Raw genomic sequence first — 18,836 nt, 5'->3', positions numbered from 1 at the left:
AAATATTGTAGGCAGAATCATCAAACAACACTGTCCAATAAAAGAAACCCATGCACTACATTACTGCTAGTTTTGTACTTGTACAAAACATGAAAACACTGTCTCAGAAAATACTAGAGGGGCGAGTTGTGTTGATTGAAGAAATTCTAACTGTACCCCTTCTGGAAATGAGAATGACAATAAAAATTTAGCTCATGCTCCTGTCTTGTTTGGTACTAATCTCATTTCTAAAAGGTTGCACTATTTCAATAGAGATAACCATCCTTTTATATTTAACAGTGCTCTGTCAGATTACTGAGCTAAATGCCAGAATTATAGTTCCTATCCTGTTTCATCCCTTCCCTTTCCTCTCTAGATCAACAGAGGGGTATAGATATCACAGGCAGTGACACTCCAGTACTCTGAATGTATATGGTCTAGCTAGTGGATCAAACTTCACAATGACTACACAGTCAAACCAGGCTGAAATTTCCATCAAACCTCACTCATCTTTGACCCCCCACTAATGTTGTAGGTACAGCCTAGGAAAAATTAAGATTAAAGAGCCATGTTATGTGAATGTTTATTGATAAGATACAGCATACACACTTTCAAGTGACTAAATATTGAAGTTACCTCCACATTTCATTCATGATGATTTTAGCCTTTCAGCATATATTACAATGTTTTAACAGATGAGGGAAAATGAATATTAATAATCATAAAACACACATCTTAAGGAACGTTGAAATTAAAACAATTTTCTTATCCCATCTTGCCACTCCTTAGGTGGAGCAAGTTATATTTCCAGTTAAAGCAGCAAACAGAAATTTGCAAAGCACACTAAACTACAAAGCAGACCTAGTAGTTTCCAGGTATGCAGACAAAAGATTTTTCTGAGTGTAAATCCACTGCCGGCAATGGACACAAGGACTAGCAGAAGTATTAAATTACAATGAAAGTAAAAGACTGTCTAAATGCTTAGAGAAAAGTATCAGACTGCAAGTGTTCCAATTTAAAAAATCCAATATTGGCAATTTATTCAGAATGGTTTAAAAAGCAAGGCATAGCTATCTTTGACTTGCAAATGAAGCTAAGCAATCTTCACTCAAATAACATATTTGAGCCACAGTGGTGTATAAAAGCATGATTTTCTGTCCTCACTCATTCCTGCTAAAAATCTCTGGGTTCTCAAGCCAACTTTGCATGCACTCGCTATACTGCCAATTCCAGCAGTGTGCAAAAGAAGGTCATCTCAGGCCTCAATTCTACTTTCTTACAATTATCACTAGAACTAAATACTTTCAAGCGGTGATCAGGTAAAAATAGGAAGGCTTATAGTATCAAATGAATACAAAAATGAAAAATCTTAAGTACATGCACTATTAGCACAAAATTGTAGACTCCACTTGAAAAGCAAACCCAAGCAAAATGACAGCTAATATCCATTATTCAAATTCATGCAAGTTTCTCACAATTTCAAATACAGCCTTAAAGATGTAGTCCATTCGACATTCTTTTAGCAAAGGCCCTATGCTCAGACATGCCTAGAAGTATAGAAACTGGCTCTTTCAACAGCAGGGATGGGCAGGGTATATCTAGTCAAGCAAGCCCTTTTTTGTGTGCACACAGACCCACCTTTCCAGCTAAATCAAGAGCAGGCCACCTCCAGAATTCAGCAGCTCAAACTTGCTGTGGTTTAGTTTGCCACCAAAATCCAGTGGCAAACCACAGTTAGAGTAGTACTTTGGTGGGTGGTGGAATCCCCTCTGGGGCCATCATTTCTGCAGTGATTCAAAACTGAAAAGTAGAAAGATCAAAAGCCACTACCACTGCCAGCAGTTGGTTCTGCTGTCTATAGCCAGTTTTCTAAATGCCTGGGTCTAGATCTTTCAAGCCATGCTGTATGACAGGGACAAGAAAAACTGTGCTGCACAAATACAAAATTAAGGACTGCCCACCCAGCTCAGCCACAGCTACCCATCCCTGTTCTCCAGGATGCAAAAGGTTGTTGTGTTTAAATTCTCATACTATTCCCACTACCAACTGCATCAGACTCTCAATTAAAATATTCTTTTATTGATTTATTTAAAGTCAATGGCAGTGTCCATTGGATCACAAATACATTACTTCCCTCTATATTAGCCCAACCCCTTGCTCCACTACTGTCTTCTCTCCAACTATTGCTCGCTCCAACTAGGGGAATAAACTTGAGACTCCTTTGCTTCTGCACTGCTCATTCAGCAAAGTTCCCAGCTCCTACAGGTCAGATAAAGTTATCAAGACATCTACTATTCAATGGCGCACACATGAATGCAAAAGGTACATTATATTTTTTAGTATTCCATTCTAGAATAAAGCTATTATTATAACAAGAACACTGCAATGTAACAATTATTATTAAAACTGACTTCTGTAATCAAAGACAAACAGATTGGCAGAGACATTACTAGCTTACTTCCAACACTGTTTGTACCACCATCCTATCAGTTTATAATGTAAAATATTTGTCCCATTTACAGGCATTAAAATACTTTTTTGAGGAGGGGTTTTTCATTACAGTCGGCCCTTCTTATACACGGATTTTTTATACACGGATTTAAGCATACACGGTTTGAAAATGTGCCAAAAAAGTATAAATTTACCTTGATTTTCCATTTTTTCTAAGGGACACCATTTTGCTATGTCATTATATGTAATGGGACTTGAGCATACACGGATTTTGTTATACACGGGAGATCTTGGAACCAAACCCCAGCGTATAACAAGGGTCCACTGTATTATTAAGCTACTTCTCACTCACTCGGGTCAAGATGTAACAGTGCTCCAGTAAGATGTAGCAAGGCTGAGCCAGACATATGTGGGGATTATACTTTAGCATTCAAATGTGGCATTTCATGTCAAAGTTTTCCCCCCAGAAAGGACAGCACTCATCATGGACTTGGCTAAGGGGGAAAAAACCACTTTATTGCTCCTGGCACCACACTTTCTGCAGAGAAAGTGGAGGCAATATCCAACAGGTTGGTAAAATCAAATAGGTTTTAGCAATAGCAGCTTGATTTTTAGCCATCCGAAGGAAGAGAATGTATGGGTGGATCATGCCTTCCTCTGTTCAGTTGCTAAGAGAGAGGCAGTTACACAGTGCACATGCCAACAGCATGGCAGGTAGCTCTGTAGTTACCTCCTATAAAAGGAAAACATATCAATCCAATTTGCAATTGCTTCTCTCTGAAAGATCATCAACTGTAGTGGGGAAGTACTTTTTGTGAATTGTTTAATAAAAGAAAACATCTCATTTTTTTCTCAGTCGTAGCATACAGTAGCAGAGGCCAAAGCAGGTAAGAACTGCCAGCATCTGTGTGTGTCAATATGCAGAAATACATCCATCATGTGGAAAGCAGCAGCAGGGGACATTGTTTTAAATGTGTAAAAAGGTTCTATAGAAGGTAAACAAAGTCTCATTTACCCTCTGTTTTATTTTCTTTATCTCCTCTTTCCACGGCCCTTCCACTATTAAAGCCCAGCTGGAAGAAATAATAGTTGGAGAGAGAACAATAAGGAGATAAATGATTGAAAAATGTTTTGCACTCCTCATGCGCATACCTCTTTTGCTTTTTAAAATACATTATCTAAGAAACTCAGCAAACTGTGCTTAATGCATATTGGATAATATCTGCTACACTGGATAATTTTTGCTACAGAAAGCTTCTATCACTTGTAGAAACACCATTTTCAGCCTTGCAAAAGTGTCAAATGCAATATTGATCAATCACAGAAGTGCTTTTGTAAACTTTTACAACTTGATTAAACTAGATGTCACTTGTCCAAGTTATTCACTATCATTGGCACAATCTCTAGTGCAACATAAAATCACCAGTAGAAACTACCACCTCATGTATGTTTTCTATTAGTATTATGTTGCATGCAAGTCATGTATCCACTACTACCATATCTGTTTTGGCCCTGCATCTAGCATTCATTATCAAGCTCAACTAGAAAAAGAGTAATTGAAATGACAATATAATATGATCTAAAAGTAATCATGCAGAACTAAAACAGAATAAAATACACAGATACTAGACACATATATTTACAGTTACATCCTAGTACAGAATACTTTTAGCTTCAATAAGCAACAAAAAGTGGGCAAAGCTTATAGATGAGATGCCTGGCTTAGTCAAATTCACGGTTTGTAAGAACAAGTGGAGCCACCAGAGTCCACACGTAGAGCACAATACCAATCCAACTGGAAGAGATCTTCACCCAGACAGATGGCCATGTACTAGTCATTGATGCAGAAGCAGGATCAGGGCTAAAAAAGAGAGAAGGGGGAAACAAAATGTGTTCACTGGGTCATTTATGGATTAAGGAATTAGCTTTCTCCAAAACTACTGACTTAATTTTTCTCTCTCTTAAAAAAGGCTTATGGAAGTTGCCTCCAACTAATTTTCAGGAATCCCTTTCACTTCACCCTTCCATGACATAGCCTATTCCATTCAACAGATAACCTTTATCCTTGTAAGCCTGGCAGAGAGGGCTGGGATTACATTTCTTTTTAGGTGTCCAACCAGGGATGTAGCCAGGATTTTGGGAAGGGGGGGGGGGGGGTGTCCAAACAAAGTGCCCCCATTATAAAGGGGCTTGGGGGCGGCGGGGCCCCAGCATTCCCCATTCTTTTTTTGTGGGGGGGGGGGGGGGGCCCGGCCCCAAGACCCCCCCCCCCCCTTGGCTACTTCCCTGGTCCAACCCTTCAGTCCCTTCACTTGCCTTTCCATGCTCAACCTTTGGTGAGATAAGTACTGTCAGAACAAACCATGCTAACGATCTGTGAATCCCATACCTGTACCAGTTGGTCAGAGTCATCATGATGTAAAGCGAAGCAAGGAAAAGCATGAAGTGAAAGAAGGAGTAACTGTAAGTAACTCCGTCCCGCTCATTATCAACAGCACGATTGTAATCATCCCCATCATCAAGGGAGCCTTCACTCCTTGGAAGTCCATCCTCTATCAGTGTTGACTCATCGCTGGTCAGGGTCAGTTTATTTACTTGACTGTTATTAGATGACCGAATGCTGAAATCAGAAAAGTGAGCATTGTCATTAATGGCCAATTTGGATATTTTCTAAGAATTGAAAATTGTAAAAGCATTTCCAGATATTCTGCTCACCTTGAGTAGAGAACACAGAGTAAAAACAGGATTAGTCCTACAATTCCTTGAGCATCCCACCAGTGGACAAACTGGCCCTTACTTGGAGTGCTTGTGGAATTATAGCCAATTATGTTGAGCAAACTTGGGTTGCACTGTCGGTCTGGATGGATAGAGACAGAAGAAAATAGAAGTCAGGATGTCCTGTCCTACTCGAGAAATAGGTATTTCTTATGAAAGATGAATCTATACTTGGAAAATACAAATGCTGGGGGAAGGGAGGGGGATCCAAGTAAATATTAGATACACAACATTAAACAAATCTTCTAAGATTGTTGGGAAGAGGCTTGGAAAATTTATTAGTGAGTCTGGGGGGATGTTGTGAGTTGTAGCAGCCTCAGTGCAATCAGACACAGCTGAACTCTCCAGGAGAAACAATGAACACAGAGATGGGCAAAGTGTAGTCATTCCCATTTTTGCTCCCATAACCCCCCCCTTTTTTTTTTCAGTTAGAAAGGCAAATTACAACATAAACTAACTCACTGACTACAAAACATTTGGCATGTACGCATTTAGAGCATACATTTAGCCTGTGTGGCATTCAGAAGATTTGGCATGTATGCATTTGGAGCAATATACTATATCATGATGTAAGAGCAGACCTTCTCTGTTGTGATACCCTGGTTATGGAATGCCCTGCCCCTGGAGGCTTGACCACCACCAGCATCCTGACATGAAAGTAAAACATAACTTTTTATTAAAACCAGTGGGGCCTAATGGTTTATTCAGTCTGTACATACACATGGTTGTAAAACTGTTTTTTACTTGTTTGCTCCATTAAATTGAATGATCCAACTCTATGGTTCTATGATAGGCTTTCTGTTTGCTTAAATTAGTCCTTACTGTTTTGGTACACTTTCAGTCTGTATTGCTTTATTCTGTATTGCTTTACATTTTAAATCATTTATAACTGTTTCAGATGTTTACATTTATTGTACCTATATGACACCCTGGAATTCTATGAAGCCTCTCCCAAACAAATACTGACATAACCCCAGAGGGCATGGCGCTATTTTACAATTCCCTAGGCCTCAATTAGCTGGGGATCAAAATGTGGCAAAATTGAACCTCAGTCCCATGGGATGCATTAGGGGCATTTGGGAGCAAACAAAAATGTTGAAAAGCAATCAGAGCAAGAGGAGAGAGGGGGTTAGTCCTCTCAAGTCCTCTCACCCCAACAGCTACCAGACCCTACTATAAATAAATAGAACATGGAAGTGTTACAGTGATTATTACTTGAACTGTAATATGACCATGTCTTCCTATGAGAGGTTCTAGTTGCTAATGGTGGAAACTGGGTTGTGCACAATGCTCTGATTATCTCCTTAACAAGGGAAAAGAAAATCTTTTCCATTCAAAGGAGAGGAAAAGTTTGTCTCAAAAGGACACTTGGTTAATACCATTGTTTACAAACCACTGGGAGGGTTAAATAAGTAAGTAAGTAAGTAACAGTGATTCTCAACCTTAGGTCCTCCAAATATTTTGGACTTTAGCTTCCAGAATCTGCCACTACTGACCAGGCTGGTGCAGCTTCATGAAGCTTCATTTTACACCTTGTATTTTTTGTGAGATTCAAGCCATTGGTATGAAGTGCTAGGTTGGATAGCTTTCTTGTATACATTTTCTCAATCCTTATTCTTGTTTTTATGTATTTTTTATGTCCCCACGTTCTGTTCCTTTGTAAATAAGCTTGCCTGAAAGGTCTGTGTGTCTCTATTTTATCCTCACTATAGATCCAGTATCCAACTACTCAATCCATTGGTGGTATTTATTGGTTTCTGATCTGAGACACTGGAATAAAAGGGGCAGGATTTTGCCTCTTGTTGCACTAGATCCTAGGGATATCCTGTAAAGTCTGAGAGTCTCCTGTCACAGGCTGAATCAGACAGGCTGGAGCAGTGGCAGTCTATATTGGAGTGTTGTTTTACGTCCAGGGAGGTCACATGAAATCCCTTCACAAGGGGTCAGCTGAAAGCAAAAAGCAATTTGCGTTGCCCATTTCTGCAACTAACTCTCCTCTTTAGTAAAATCTAGCTGAGATGATTGGGCTTAGAATTCTAAACCTTATACCAAACTACGCCTGAGAAAAAAATAAGCAAATATATATTTACCTCACTTTTACACAGTTATGAAATCCTCTTACCTGGTTCATTAGTCATTGCTGCCCAAGTTAGATACATTGTATAAACTGTAATCACAGATGACTGCAACAAGCCAGATCGTGGTTGTGATTCCTATACACAGACGGAAAGCAAAACAATAAAGCAATAACTTGAGAAAAGGGTCAACGTTTTTACCAGATTTTTAACCAAATTTTGTTAAATGTAACCTCATACCTGGATTTTAGGCAAAATTGACATTATAGATGCTCCAATACACAGCAGCATATTGACACTGATGAATGCTTTGTTGTTAGAACAACCTTCTGGGTGAGTATAATAAACATAAAAGAGGACAACTGCCACCAGAGATAAAACATAGTTCAGAGCTGTGGCAGACAGCAAAGCTGTAATGAAGTAAACAAGAGTGGTTTCAGATTCTTTAGGCACATTTGAAGCAAGTTATACCAGTGTGCAGATCCCAGGGTTCAGCAGTGTCTTGTCTATGAAGTCGTGCAGAATAATATCATTACTAATGCCCAAGAAGAAATGGCAAAATGCCAATATTTCTTCACAATTAACATACACTCATCACATTCTCAACTGGGATGGGAACTCCCACACTGAGCATCCATTTTGTAGAAACAGCACTTCTACATTTAGTTAAGGCTGGATGGAGAACCAGGGGTGGGGAATTGAGATATGAAGCCGGGGGGGGGGGGGGGGGTAGGGAAAAATTAAAGAAGATTTTTTTTAAAAAAATTTCCTAAAGCCTTTTTCCTGGAAAAATTGGAGGGGGGAAAGGGGAATAAGAAACATTTTCTGATATAATGATTAATAAAAATTTTAGAACAAGATGTTCATATATTTACTTCCTCAAACCAAAAACTATTTCTAAAACCCATGTAACAGGAAAACGTTTATATAGAGATATATACACTGTCTAGCACAGTGGTGGCGAACCTATGGCACAGGTGCCAGAGGGGGCACTCAGAGCCTTCTGTGTGGGCATGCACACCGTTGCCCCAGCACAGAGTTTGCCAGAGTTAGTACCTAGAAAGCCAGAGGAATGTGGCACTTTGCAATAAATAAGTGGGTTTTGGGTTGCAGTTTGGGCACTCGATCTCTAAAAGGTTTGCCATCTCTGATCTAGCTACTGCAATTCCTGTCCTTCAGTTGTTTTCATGTTAATTAATGCTTTACATCTGTTTAACATTATGGAAGACTGAAGAAGAGACAATCATTTTCTCTTTCACTAATGTTGGTGGTTTCTCTGGTTTGTTTGTTTGTGTTGTTTTTCTTACTATTTCCCTGCTCCTAATAAATTGGCAACGTTGAAGAGGTTATTTAATGTCTAAGACCATGCAGTTCAATTTGTACAGGAGGGATGTTTTAAAGGGGGATTTTCATTTGTAACTGTACTTTTAATATACCAAACATGATAATTTTATTCCCCCAAAAAGTTGATATAACAGTACTATTTTATATATATAATACCATTTATGTTCCTGAAGTATCAAAGTTGGTTTTAGTTTTCAAAGGAAACATTTTTGTTTTGTTTTTTACATTTCATGTTTTTTCCCAATTATTCCCAATATTTCTAGGTTTTTTTTTCCTCCATAGCTTCAAGATTTCCAGGAATTTTACTTCTCTAGTGGGGAACCTGGGGGCTACTGCTGGCATGCTCCCATTCCCAGAGATACTCTTACATTCTATCCCTCATATACACAAACACCCTTCCCAGCCCTACCTCCTCAGATAATCTATGCTGATCAGGAGGATGGAAAGCTTTTCCTTACTCAGCGCAAAGACAGGTCTCCTTTCTCAGTACTGAGCAAGAAATTGGCCTGCAGCAGGTCAAAAATAAGCTCTTTCCTCTCTTTAGTGCTGGGGTAACCATTTCGAGAGATGGAGCCTGGGAGAGAAGTTTTGCAGTCCAGATTGGGAAGGGCTGTGTGCCATGAAGCCCATGGATCAGACGTACATTTAGAACATCAGAAGATTAGCACTGGGAGAGGTCTAGAAACAACAGAATTACAACATATTGCGGATTCAGGGAAGGAGAAAAGCGAGGGTATGCTTTCAGATGGGGGAGCAGGAGGGCAGATTATTCTCTCCTGCAAGTAATTCAGATAGGAAAAGCAGCAATAGTATTTGGAGTTCATTTTAAATGTAAGTATCACACATTTCAATTATACTGTTTAAAAATCCAGGCATACTAAAAAAATGAAAAAGAAAATGCATACCTGCATACCAGCATCTTGAGTTTCCTTCCTCCATTTTTTCAACCCAGGATTCATTCCAAGAATGGGCGAAGTCAATAAGTAAAACCAGCTGGATAAGAATGAAGCAGAAAGCACCAGCCATGCCTACATAAAACCATACTGAAGGGGGGGGGGGGGGAGAGAACATATTAATTTTTCATAGAAAATTGGTTTCTCAAGTTGAGATTTTTATTACTGTTTCAGTGCCAAAGTTTACTTTTTCTTTTTAAAACATGTAATTGGGAAAAAAGCAGGCAAATCTGTGCCCCCAGTGATTTTATCTAAAACCAATAATAGAAAAAATACACACAAAAGGGATGGAGATGCAGCTAAGAATGAAAGGATAAGCACTGGTAAAACAAGTTACACAGTCTTAGAATGAGTGAGAAACTTTATCTTTGAAATGAGTTAACTTTTGATGCAACCTTACCAGTTGTAAAGGGCCCCTCAGGAATAAAAAAAGCACCAACTGTAATTGCAACCGCTATGGCAAATTTAAAGAACCAGAACCTGGGGGAGGAGAGAAACACCAAGTTAGGTCATACCAATACTTAAAGCAACAGTATTCATAAATTTTAATTTATACATCTTGTACAGGAAATGGTAGAACACAACATCCCTGCAAACATTCAGGAGATGCCAATAAATGGGCCCTGGTTTTTGTTTTTTCCTATCAGAGTCTCTATATTCCAGTGACAACCTCAAAAAATGAAGGGAAATGGGAATTCAAATATCTCAGATAAGCTATGGATTCTACAGAATGACAGTCTTGGGCATTATCCTTAGCCACAGTTTCTCATTGGTAAAAAAAGGAACGTAGGGGCTGATCAGAATGGGAAAAAGGGGCGGCAAGACACTGCCCCTTTCTGCCCCAGATGGAAGCTGCAGAAACCAAACGCCGCGGCCTTCACGTGTGAGGATGACTTCCACACGGCACAGCACTGTTTGGCGCGCCCCATCTGTACAGGGGCATGCCAAGATGGCACTCAGGGTGCGCAGCAGGGTTGCTAAGCGTGTAAACGCTCAGCCCCTGTGAACCCCCAATTTGCACCTGTCTGTCAAACGCCCGTACTCTAGAAGAACTGTATGGATGAAGCAATTACACAACTTCCTAGAATGAAGGTGGTCTATAATTCTATTGATTTATTTTTTTAAAAAAGAGAAAAGTATTTATTGCCTTTTGCCCCCACTCCCAAGGAAATATAAATCTTAAAACCATTTAAAAACCACATTATCACCCAACAAATTAAGAACTGGAGAACAAACAATATTTGAAAACAGCATTTTTAATGTATTAGAAGAACTAATATATTTAAAAGTCCGCAGAAGCCATGAGAAAGAAACAGCACATCAGCACACCAGGCTGCAATCCAGAGTGAAACTCCAAGGCTGATCAGTTTCTTCTGCTTTAGCTTGTTATTGAAACCCAGCATTCAATCCCACAATAATTCACTTACTGTTTCAGGTTAAAATATCTATTAGACCGGTGTTTCATATCCATGTTATTTTCATACCTGGAACTACTCACAGCTTGAAAAGTTACTCTTTTGGACAACAACTTTCAGATTTCTCTATCTAGCAGTGCCCATGTTATATGGGAGATTCTGGAAGCTGCCATCAAAAAAGTAACAGTTCAAAACTCTAGCGATCCTCTGGTTTGCGCACAGAAGTTTTACTTCTAATTATAGAAAAGAATACATTCCTGGAATTTTTATCAGCTTGTTAGATCTTAAGTCTCTGTGTGGCAATCAGCACATAAAGAAATAATTGTGTGTGTTCTGAAACTCCTACCATGTTTATTTAAGAAATTCTAAGAGCTACTGTTTTAAGACTAGTCCAGATCCAACAGTGTTCTACTAATCCTCAAACAGGTTTGCACATTTTTAACCCTCTGTTTAAAATAACTGGAGGTACAGGGAGTATACCTGTATTTGTTTTATACCATTTCTAGTTCTCTTGCATAATTTCTGAGATGTTCTGGTTTGCTTCTCTACATGGTATCCTGTAAGTCATTGTTCCATAGATTTATTGAATCTATAGAAATATAATTGAATCCTTCTTAATTATAATTCATTTCCTCCTAATTAGTTTTACTCACTAACACAGCACACTTAATAGTTTTTAATTATCTTTCGTGGATGACCATCTCTTTCCTTGATGGTCAAATTTGGCCCCATCAGTGTACAGACAAAGTTGGGATACTGATTTCAATGTATGTTACCATCTATTTATGCTGAAATACTCAACTATGGCCAAATAGGAAGTTGACATTCCTCTCATATAATTTCTTGCATTTTAACATAACTGGTAAGAAAGTAATTTTAAAAAACCCACAATTGTGCCAAGACAATTCTGGTTGCAAGGGGAACAATCCAGATCTGACTTCCTATAACCTTTGAAGCAGAAAACCCAGTACTGTACTTATTTCAATAAGGTTAACAGCTTCATCCATTCGTTTTATGAGGTAATATCATCTCCATGGCCCTATCAACAGAGCTCTCTAAAGAAATACATGTGAACAAAAAATATGTACAAAGACATGCTGAAAGACATTTTCTGAGCTATATCAAGAATAGTATATTAACATTTATTTTCCGTAGAGGTTTCTCAAACACCTCTCTTTCTCTCTGGGTCCACACTGGAAACCTTCAGTAATCTCCCAAGCTCCCTAATCTGTGTCCTGGACAAAGCAGAACCAAGCCAGTTTGTACTTTCTTACAGAAAGATAGGTCCTACATTCATGATGCATTGTGAGCAGGCAGTGACCTTCCAACAGAAGCACAATACTTGTTTAATCTGGTTGTTTGATTAAGTAAGCAGTAGAAAATACAGATCAGGGACTGCACAGCTGAAGTAGTTCCTGAGCCATTCCTGACCCCTTCCAATTCTGATGATAACTATGCCCCCCCCCCCCAAAAAAAATTTGTATCTTCCAGAAGTGGTTTCAAATAATTTCATTCAGGACATTATTTAGTAGTAAAATTTTATAAATTAGCACAATAGGAGCTATTATATTCTGCAAGATGTTTAAACATTTGAGGCCTGTGTTAGCTCATTATTACCCGCATTAATGGGAGTTCTGAATGTGCTATCACATTCCAATATCAAGAATTTCCTTTTCACGAGATCTACTCGTAAAGGTTAAAAGTGTACAGCTACATGTTATACAATTGATTACTTTCTTCTTACCCATTGTGTACTGATGCCCTTGGATCACTGCTGCTCTTCACCTTGATCATCAATAAGGAAAACAAGAGGAAGAACATGGCCATACCAAAGCACACCCGATACACTGCTTTGTATCCCACTAGAACATCACAGTTCACATGGCCATCGCAAAACCCAGGAATCTGTAACAAATAGCATAAAAATATATTAACACATACTAATGAAGAATCCAGACCTTTATGTTGTAATGGCTATGATCTTTTCACTGTCTGTTCATCACCTGATATTTGTGGAGATGAGGGTCCTCCTGCATTCCATATAAAATATTAAATCAGCATATTAAACAGTTCCTTGCTGATTTCAAAAGCCACATATATGTCTAACTTGTTCATACTACAGTGGTACCTCGGGATACGAAATGCGCGGGTTACGAAATTTCCGGGATACGAAAAAGTTGGATTGGCAAAAACTGTTTCGGGTTACGAAATATTTTTCGGGTTACGAAATTCATTTCGGCGCGAAATTCAAATGCTATAGGCTTCCAGCGCTAACGGAAAGCTATTTCGGGTTACGAAATTATCGCGTTACGAAGGGAATGGCGGAACGAATTAATTTCGTAACCCGAGGCACCACTGTATTTGTCTCAGATCTGAACAAAGTTATTCAACAATACTGGACATTTTACCAGCATCTATTATGCTAATTATTTAAAAGAAGACTACACTCTCTGGTTAGAAAAGCTTTTCCTGGGCCTAAAACAGCCCAACAGTGAGGGAGGAGGGGAGCATGATAAAATTCCCCAAATGCTCCCTAGAAGACACAGTGTGAAGGGGGGGGGGGTAACACAGGTATATATGAAGCCTTCAGAAGTTTGTTGTGTAGCTCAGCAGATCTTGGGCAGTTGCCCACTCCTGTTACATAGATTTAAAGAATTTCCCAGGGTTTTATTAAACTAAAATGGCAGATAGTGGATATGAAGTTCTACAGCAGATGATTCTCTGGAACAGTTAAGGAAGACCAAGGAAATTCCAAACAACAGCACTTGTGCCAAGGAAATCAATGTTGTCATCTCCAGAGTAAACTGACCTTCTTCAGCTGTTCTTCCATTCCTGGCATTAGCATCACACATGCCACGCTCACTCCAAGAAGCAAAAAGAGTGCATATATCACTCTTGTTATAGTGGAGTTGTTTCCACTGGGGCAGCATCGACACAGCAAACATGGTGCACTGCCACATAAACATGGAATCTGATGAAAGAGAATTGGAGGGAAAAACATGAAAAGAAAATCACTCACATTAGACTTAACTGCAACGTTTAAGCATCTCAACCCCATACAAAAGATATTTTTCAGCAGCAAGTCCTATACTATTTCATTTGCTCTGACCATTATTTTGATGCACAAAGTTTCTGCATTAAACGTACACACATCTGAACAAAAGCTTACAGTTTTCCTGAGTCACCATTGTAACAAAACCAAAAGGAAGAAACAAATCCTCTGAAACAGCAGAGATGATGTCGCAATTCCGCTGCTCATGTGGCTTTGTGAATGCCCTTAAGTACAGTAAAGAAAGCCAACATACCACTTTTAAGAAGCTGTTAATCTGAAGCAGTAATCTGAACACTGCACAGAGGCACAGCCAATAAGCACCCGCACTTTCCAACTTTCAGCTTTGTGCAGATATGTTCTGCTGTGAAAGATCCATCCTGAATTACCACTGGTACTTCACTATCACCAGAATTAGAGAATGCCTTGGAAGAAACTAAATAAGATAGCTGCAGTTAAACCCTGCAAACATGCTTGGTCTATGGTAAACCTGATTTTACATGATATAATCCTGACTGCAATTCTGGAGTAAACAAACATGAACTTTTCCTCCCTAACTCCATTGCACAATAGACTGAGATGTATACATGCACACTTGGCAAGTAAGTTTGGTGGTTCTTCAGTCCCAAAGTAAACTCCCACTTGAGCAGCTTTTCAGATTTCAGCAAGGCCATACACCATTAAATTAATTCTTTATTATACAGTTATAGACCTCAACGCCACAACACAAAAGTCAGCAAAAGCTTTAAAATGTTCTATTACTTTCCCAAGTATGTTTGCATTATCTTCCCATCCCACATTTACTCCACAGGACAACATATATTTCAGACCTATTTCAGTACAAACAAAAAATTAACTATAGTTTTTTGTGGGTTTTTTTGTGTGGGAAATTAACTAATTTCCCACTTTTGTTCACAATACATTGAGATATTTTCCTCTCTCAAACTCTAGCTTTATCATGTATTGTTCTGTCTCCTTCCCATTACGATGACACCATTTTAATGCAGGGCTTGTCAGAAACCACAATGAATTTGTCCTTCATAACAATACCTGCCCCCAAACATGGTGCAGCTCCCTCCTCTGTCTGTCTGTCTATCTTAACAGTGTCATGGGGCTGAAGTTCAGCAGAATGACGTCTAGAGATACCTTCAAACTCTGCACTCATTAATTTAAGTAGTAAAAATCAGTTTGGCCAAATCCACACTGGGATATTGCCTGTGTTTATATAGACTCATTGTTATTAGCAGAGATCCCTTTAATTACAGAGGTCTGTTGATTGCTATTCAGAGAACGCCCACAATAACTATGAAATGACAAGCCACTGCTCTATAAGGAAGGAGCCATTTTGGAGAACAGTCTCTCTTCATTCACCATGTTCTTCTTCTGACTGAGCATGATGTCACCAAGACAAGAGAAAGAAATAATGGTTGGACTTGCAGTTTTGTTACTCAGACTGAGATCTCAATCCAAGGGTTGATTGGGTAGGAACCCGAACATATCTTGGAGATGCTGGCTGTTCTCTTAGTCATCTTGTGACTTTTCTCTGGTTGTGTGATACAGTACAAAGATTGGCAACGTGCCCCAACCATCCATTTTTGCAATTCCCATCCTCCACTGCTACTAAATCTGATGCTCCTCCACCAACTTTTGGCAGCAGCAGCAAACTATGCAGAAATATACAGTACTTAAAACAGTGTGGGATAGAGGGCATGTGAGTTGAACAGAAACACAATTCTGACTTAAAACAAGCACCTCCTTTTTTCCAAAGGAATTTCTGGCTATTTTGCCAAGATATTGTGCCTGTGGCAGTTGGGTGTGGATTTTTTCCTCACCCTGGTTTTAATGCATAATGGATCCATGTCTGGTTTTAATGCAAATCTCACCATAAGCTCATCTTGTAATAAAAGCAAGCATTTCAAAATACTAGAAGCCTTCCATGACCACTGAAACCTCTCAACGTTCAGAGAAATGAAGCGTGCATGACTATTATTTTCACATGCACTGCTGATTCATTTTCCTGGGGTTTCTTTGAGCAAACTATGACCCTGGAAAAACCAGAGCTTAGACAACTCCACTGAAAACAATTTTTACATCACAACATCAGAGCCCCTTTTTCTTCTCCCTCTCCCCTTTTTTTTCTTGACCCAGCAACATTAGAAAAAGTCAAACTGGATCCTTGGGAAGCTATTCGATGTAATAGTACAGTAAGAAAAAAGAGAACTGAAGATGCCTGCAGTCCAAAAATGTTGGGCTAGACAGCACCCATTGACAAATTTTAAAGTCCAGCTTCATCAAGACATTATACAGGCCTGAAAAATTGAGGGGAATAAACACCTTTAAAAAAAAAAGTGTGTTGATTTTATAGGAATCTGGCATTTTAAACCCAAAAATGACCTGAGATTTGCCATCACATACAGTTTTGCACAACTTGATTTGCACAACTATGTTGTGATACATGACTGAATGAAATTGCCCTGCAAAGAATTATCCTGCAAAGAGTAAGGTTAAAGTATTCAATGAGAATTTCAAAACACTTTTCATCTGCTCACATAAAGCGCAAAAATCCATTTAAAACCACTAAAAGAAATTTCACTGGAACAGCAGCATCTGAACGTAATCAAAGCCGAATTGATTTTTTAAAATCAAATTTGCGAAAGAATTGTGTGCAGCACTACGTTCTTATTATGTTTTTTTCAAACTCAGCACCTTAAAATACATTAAAAACAGCTACAATATTGCAAACAAAAAAAAGGTGTTTGCATCGCAAGCTTGGAATTTATTCCCCTTCACCACTACCAAGATTTTAGTTCTGTGGCAAATACTGTTGTTGTTGTTGTTGTCTTCAGTGGCCCTTGAGTTAACCTTGACTCTTGGTGACCCTGTGAATGAGATGTTTCCAAGCCCCACTATCCTCTACCTATTTATTTATTGCATTTATTTGTATCCTGCTCTTTCTGCTCAGACCCCACAGTCTCAGGCCCATGGCCTCTTTGGCTGAATCTATCCATCTGGAATGCCCTCTTTCTTCTACCCTCAACCTTTCCCAGCATTATTGTCTTTTCTAATGAGTCGCGTCTTCTTCTGATGCGGCCAAAGTACAACAGCCTCAACTTATTATCTTGGCCTCCAAGGAGCCTTCATGCTTGATCTGTTCAAAGACCCATTTGCTTGTCTTTTTGGATGCCCACGGGAACCTCCGCACTCTTTGCCAGCATCACCTCTCGAATGAATTTATTTTCTTCCTGTCCGCTTTCTTAGCTGTCCAGCTCTCGCAGCTGCACAAGTTGATGGGGAAAACTATGTCTTGGAAGATTCTGGCTTTAGTGCTCAGTTGTATGTCTTTACACTTAGGACCTTGCTTGGTGCCTTCATAGCTGTCCTTCCAATTCCTAATCTTTCTCCACTTTCTTGACTGCGGTCTCCATTCTGTTCAGTGATTGATCCAAGGCAGCATCGTGGTTTGAGTGTTGGACTGCCACTCTGGAGGCCATGGTTTGAGTCCCAGCTCTGCCGTGAAACCCACTGAGTGGCCTCAGGCAAGTCACACTCTCTCAGCCTCAGGGGAAACCAATGGCGAACCTCCTCTGCCAAGAAAACCCTGGGACAGATTCACCTTAGAGAAATGTCGGAAATGGCTTGAAGGCACACAACAACAACAACAACAACTCCAGAAACAATATCAAGCAATAACACACACAGAGGAAATCTTTAACTCTTTCAATTCCCTCATTATCTAGGCTGAATTTATGCAGAGAGTCCTCGGTCTCTATTTTTGTTGGTTTTAAATAAGTTTTAATTATAACTATTAATTATTTTATTGCTGAATTACTTTAATTATTTATCCCTTTTCCACTGCAAGACCCCCTTCTGCCTTGGGGCTGAAGGCAGGGAAGAAATGTGACACAGCACAGAAGAACCCAAAAACCTCTGGGAGGCGGCAAGTGAAAGTGAGGCGCTCGGTCCCTTCCTTCCTTTGAACGAAGCAGAGAAGGAAGTGGGGGCATATTGTTGTTGTTGTTGTTATTATTATTACAGTATTGGGTTTTAATTTTAGAAAGCGTTGTCTTGGGCAGGAAAAAAGGCCCAGGCGTGAAGGGCGAAGAGGAGAGAAGGAGCCCCATCAACCACCCAAGGCAGTGGTCCCCAAACGGTGCCCTTTATAAGAGATGGAGGACTACAGCTCCCAGAAGCCTCAGCCACGTTGGCCAACAGAATGGGATTCTGGGAGTTGAAGTCCAAAACCCTTTAAAAGAGCGGAGCTTGGGGACCACTAAGGAGTCCCATTATCCGCCTCGCAGCGCCTGGGGCCCTCCCTCGCCTGGCCGCCTCCCTTCCCTCGGTCACGGAGCCCCGAAGCGAGACGAACGTCCCGGAAGGCGCCTTACCCAGCTCGCCATGGAGCAGAGGCCCAGGACGGCCCCCATCTTGCGCCGAGTCCCGGGAGGAAAGAAGATTAGAACCACCGCCTCGGAAGATGGAAGGAGATGGCGGCTTGTTTACGCTCTAGCCCTTCCCACTCGCTGCTGAAGGGAGGGGTTGTCTACGTCACTTCCGGTATGCAGCGGAAGTGGCGCTTTTCCCTCACCCTCAACTGAGCATGTAGATATAAAACACATAGAGTCACGCAAGGTTCTGATTTTTTGTTGTTCTGAGGCTGCATCCACACTGGAGAGATAACCCGTTTTGGCACCGCTTTAACTTATTGTCTGGCTCAAGGCTATGGAATTCTGGGAATTGGAGTTTGTTTAACTGCCCTGGCTCAGGGAATTTTGGAAACTGTAGTGTTTGTGAGGCC

At 39.9% G+C, this 18,836-nt stretch overlaps 1 protein-coding gene across 1 annotated transcript; it reads right to left on the bottom strand.

The window, feature by feature from the left end:
• Positions 1 to 2,891: 2,891 nt before the first annotated feature.
• SERINC1 (serine incorporator 1) lies at positions 2,892 to 18,580 on the bottom strand. The gene is made up of 10 exons (XM_042442125.1): positions 18,427 to 18,580; positions 13,802 to 13,963; positions 12,737 to 12,897; positions 9,978 to 10,057; positions 9,530 to 9,667; positions 7,521 to 7,690; positions 7,328 to 7,418; positions 5,146 to 5,287; positions 4,820 to 5,050; positions 2,892 to 4,291 (listed from the first exon to the last, which is right to left on the bottom strand). The coding sequence occupies exons 1-10, from the start codon at positions 18,463 to 18,465 to the stop codon at positions 4,153 to 4,155; spliced, it is 1,353 nt and encodes a 450-aa protein (XP_042298059.1). The 5' UTR covers positions 18,466 to 18,580; the 3' UTR covers positions 2,892 to 4,152.
• Positions 18,581 to 18,836: the final 256 nt, after the last annotated feature.

This window comes from Sceloporus undulatus, chromosome 1, assembly GCF_019175285.1.
Source record: "Sceloporus undulatus isolate JIND9_A2432 ecotype Alabama chromosome 1, SceUnd_v1.1, whole genome shotgun sequence".
Lineage (NCBI taxonomy): Eukaryota > Metazoa > Chordata > Lepidosauria > Squamata > Phrynosomatidae > Sceloporus > Sceloporus undulatus.
This window is presented reverse-complemented; position numbering and strand designations above follow the sequence as displayed.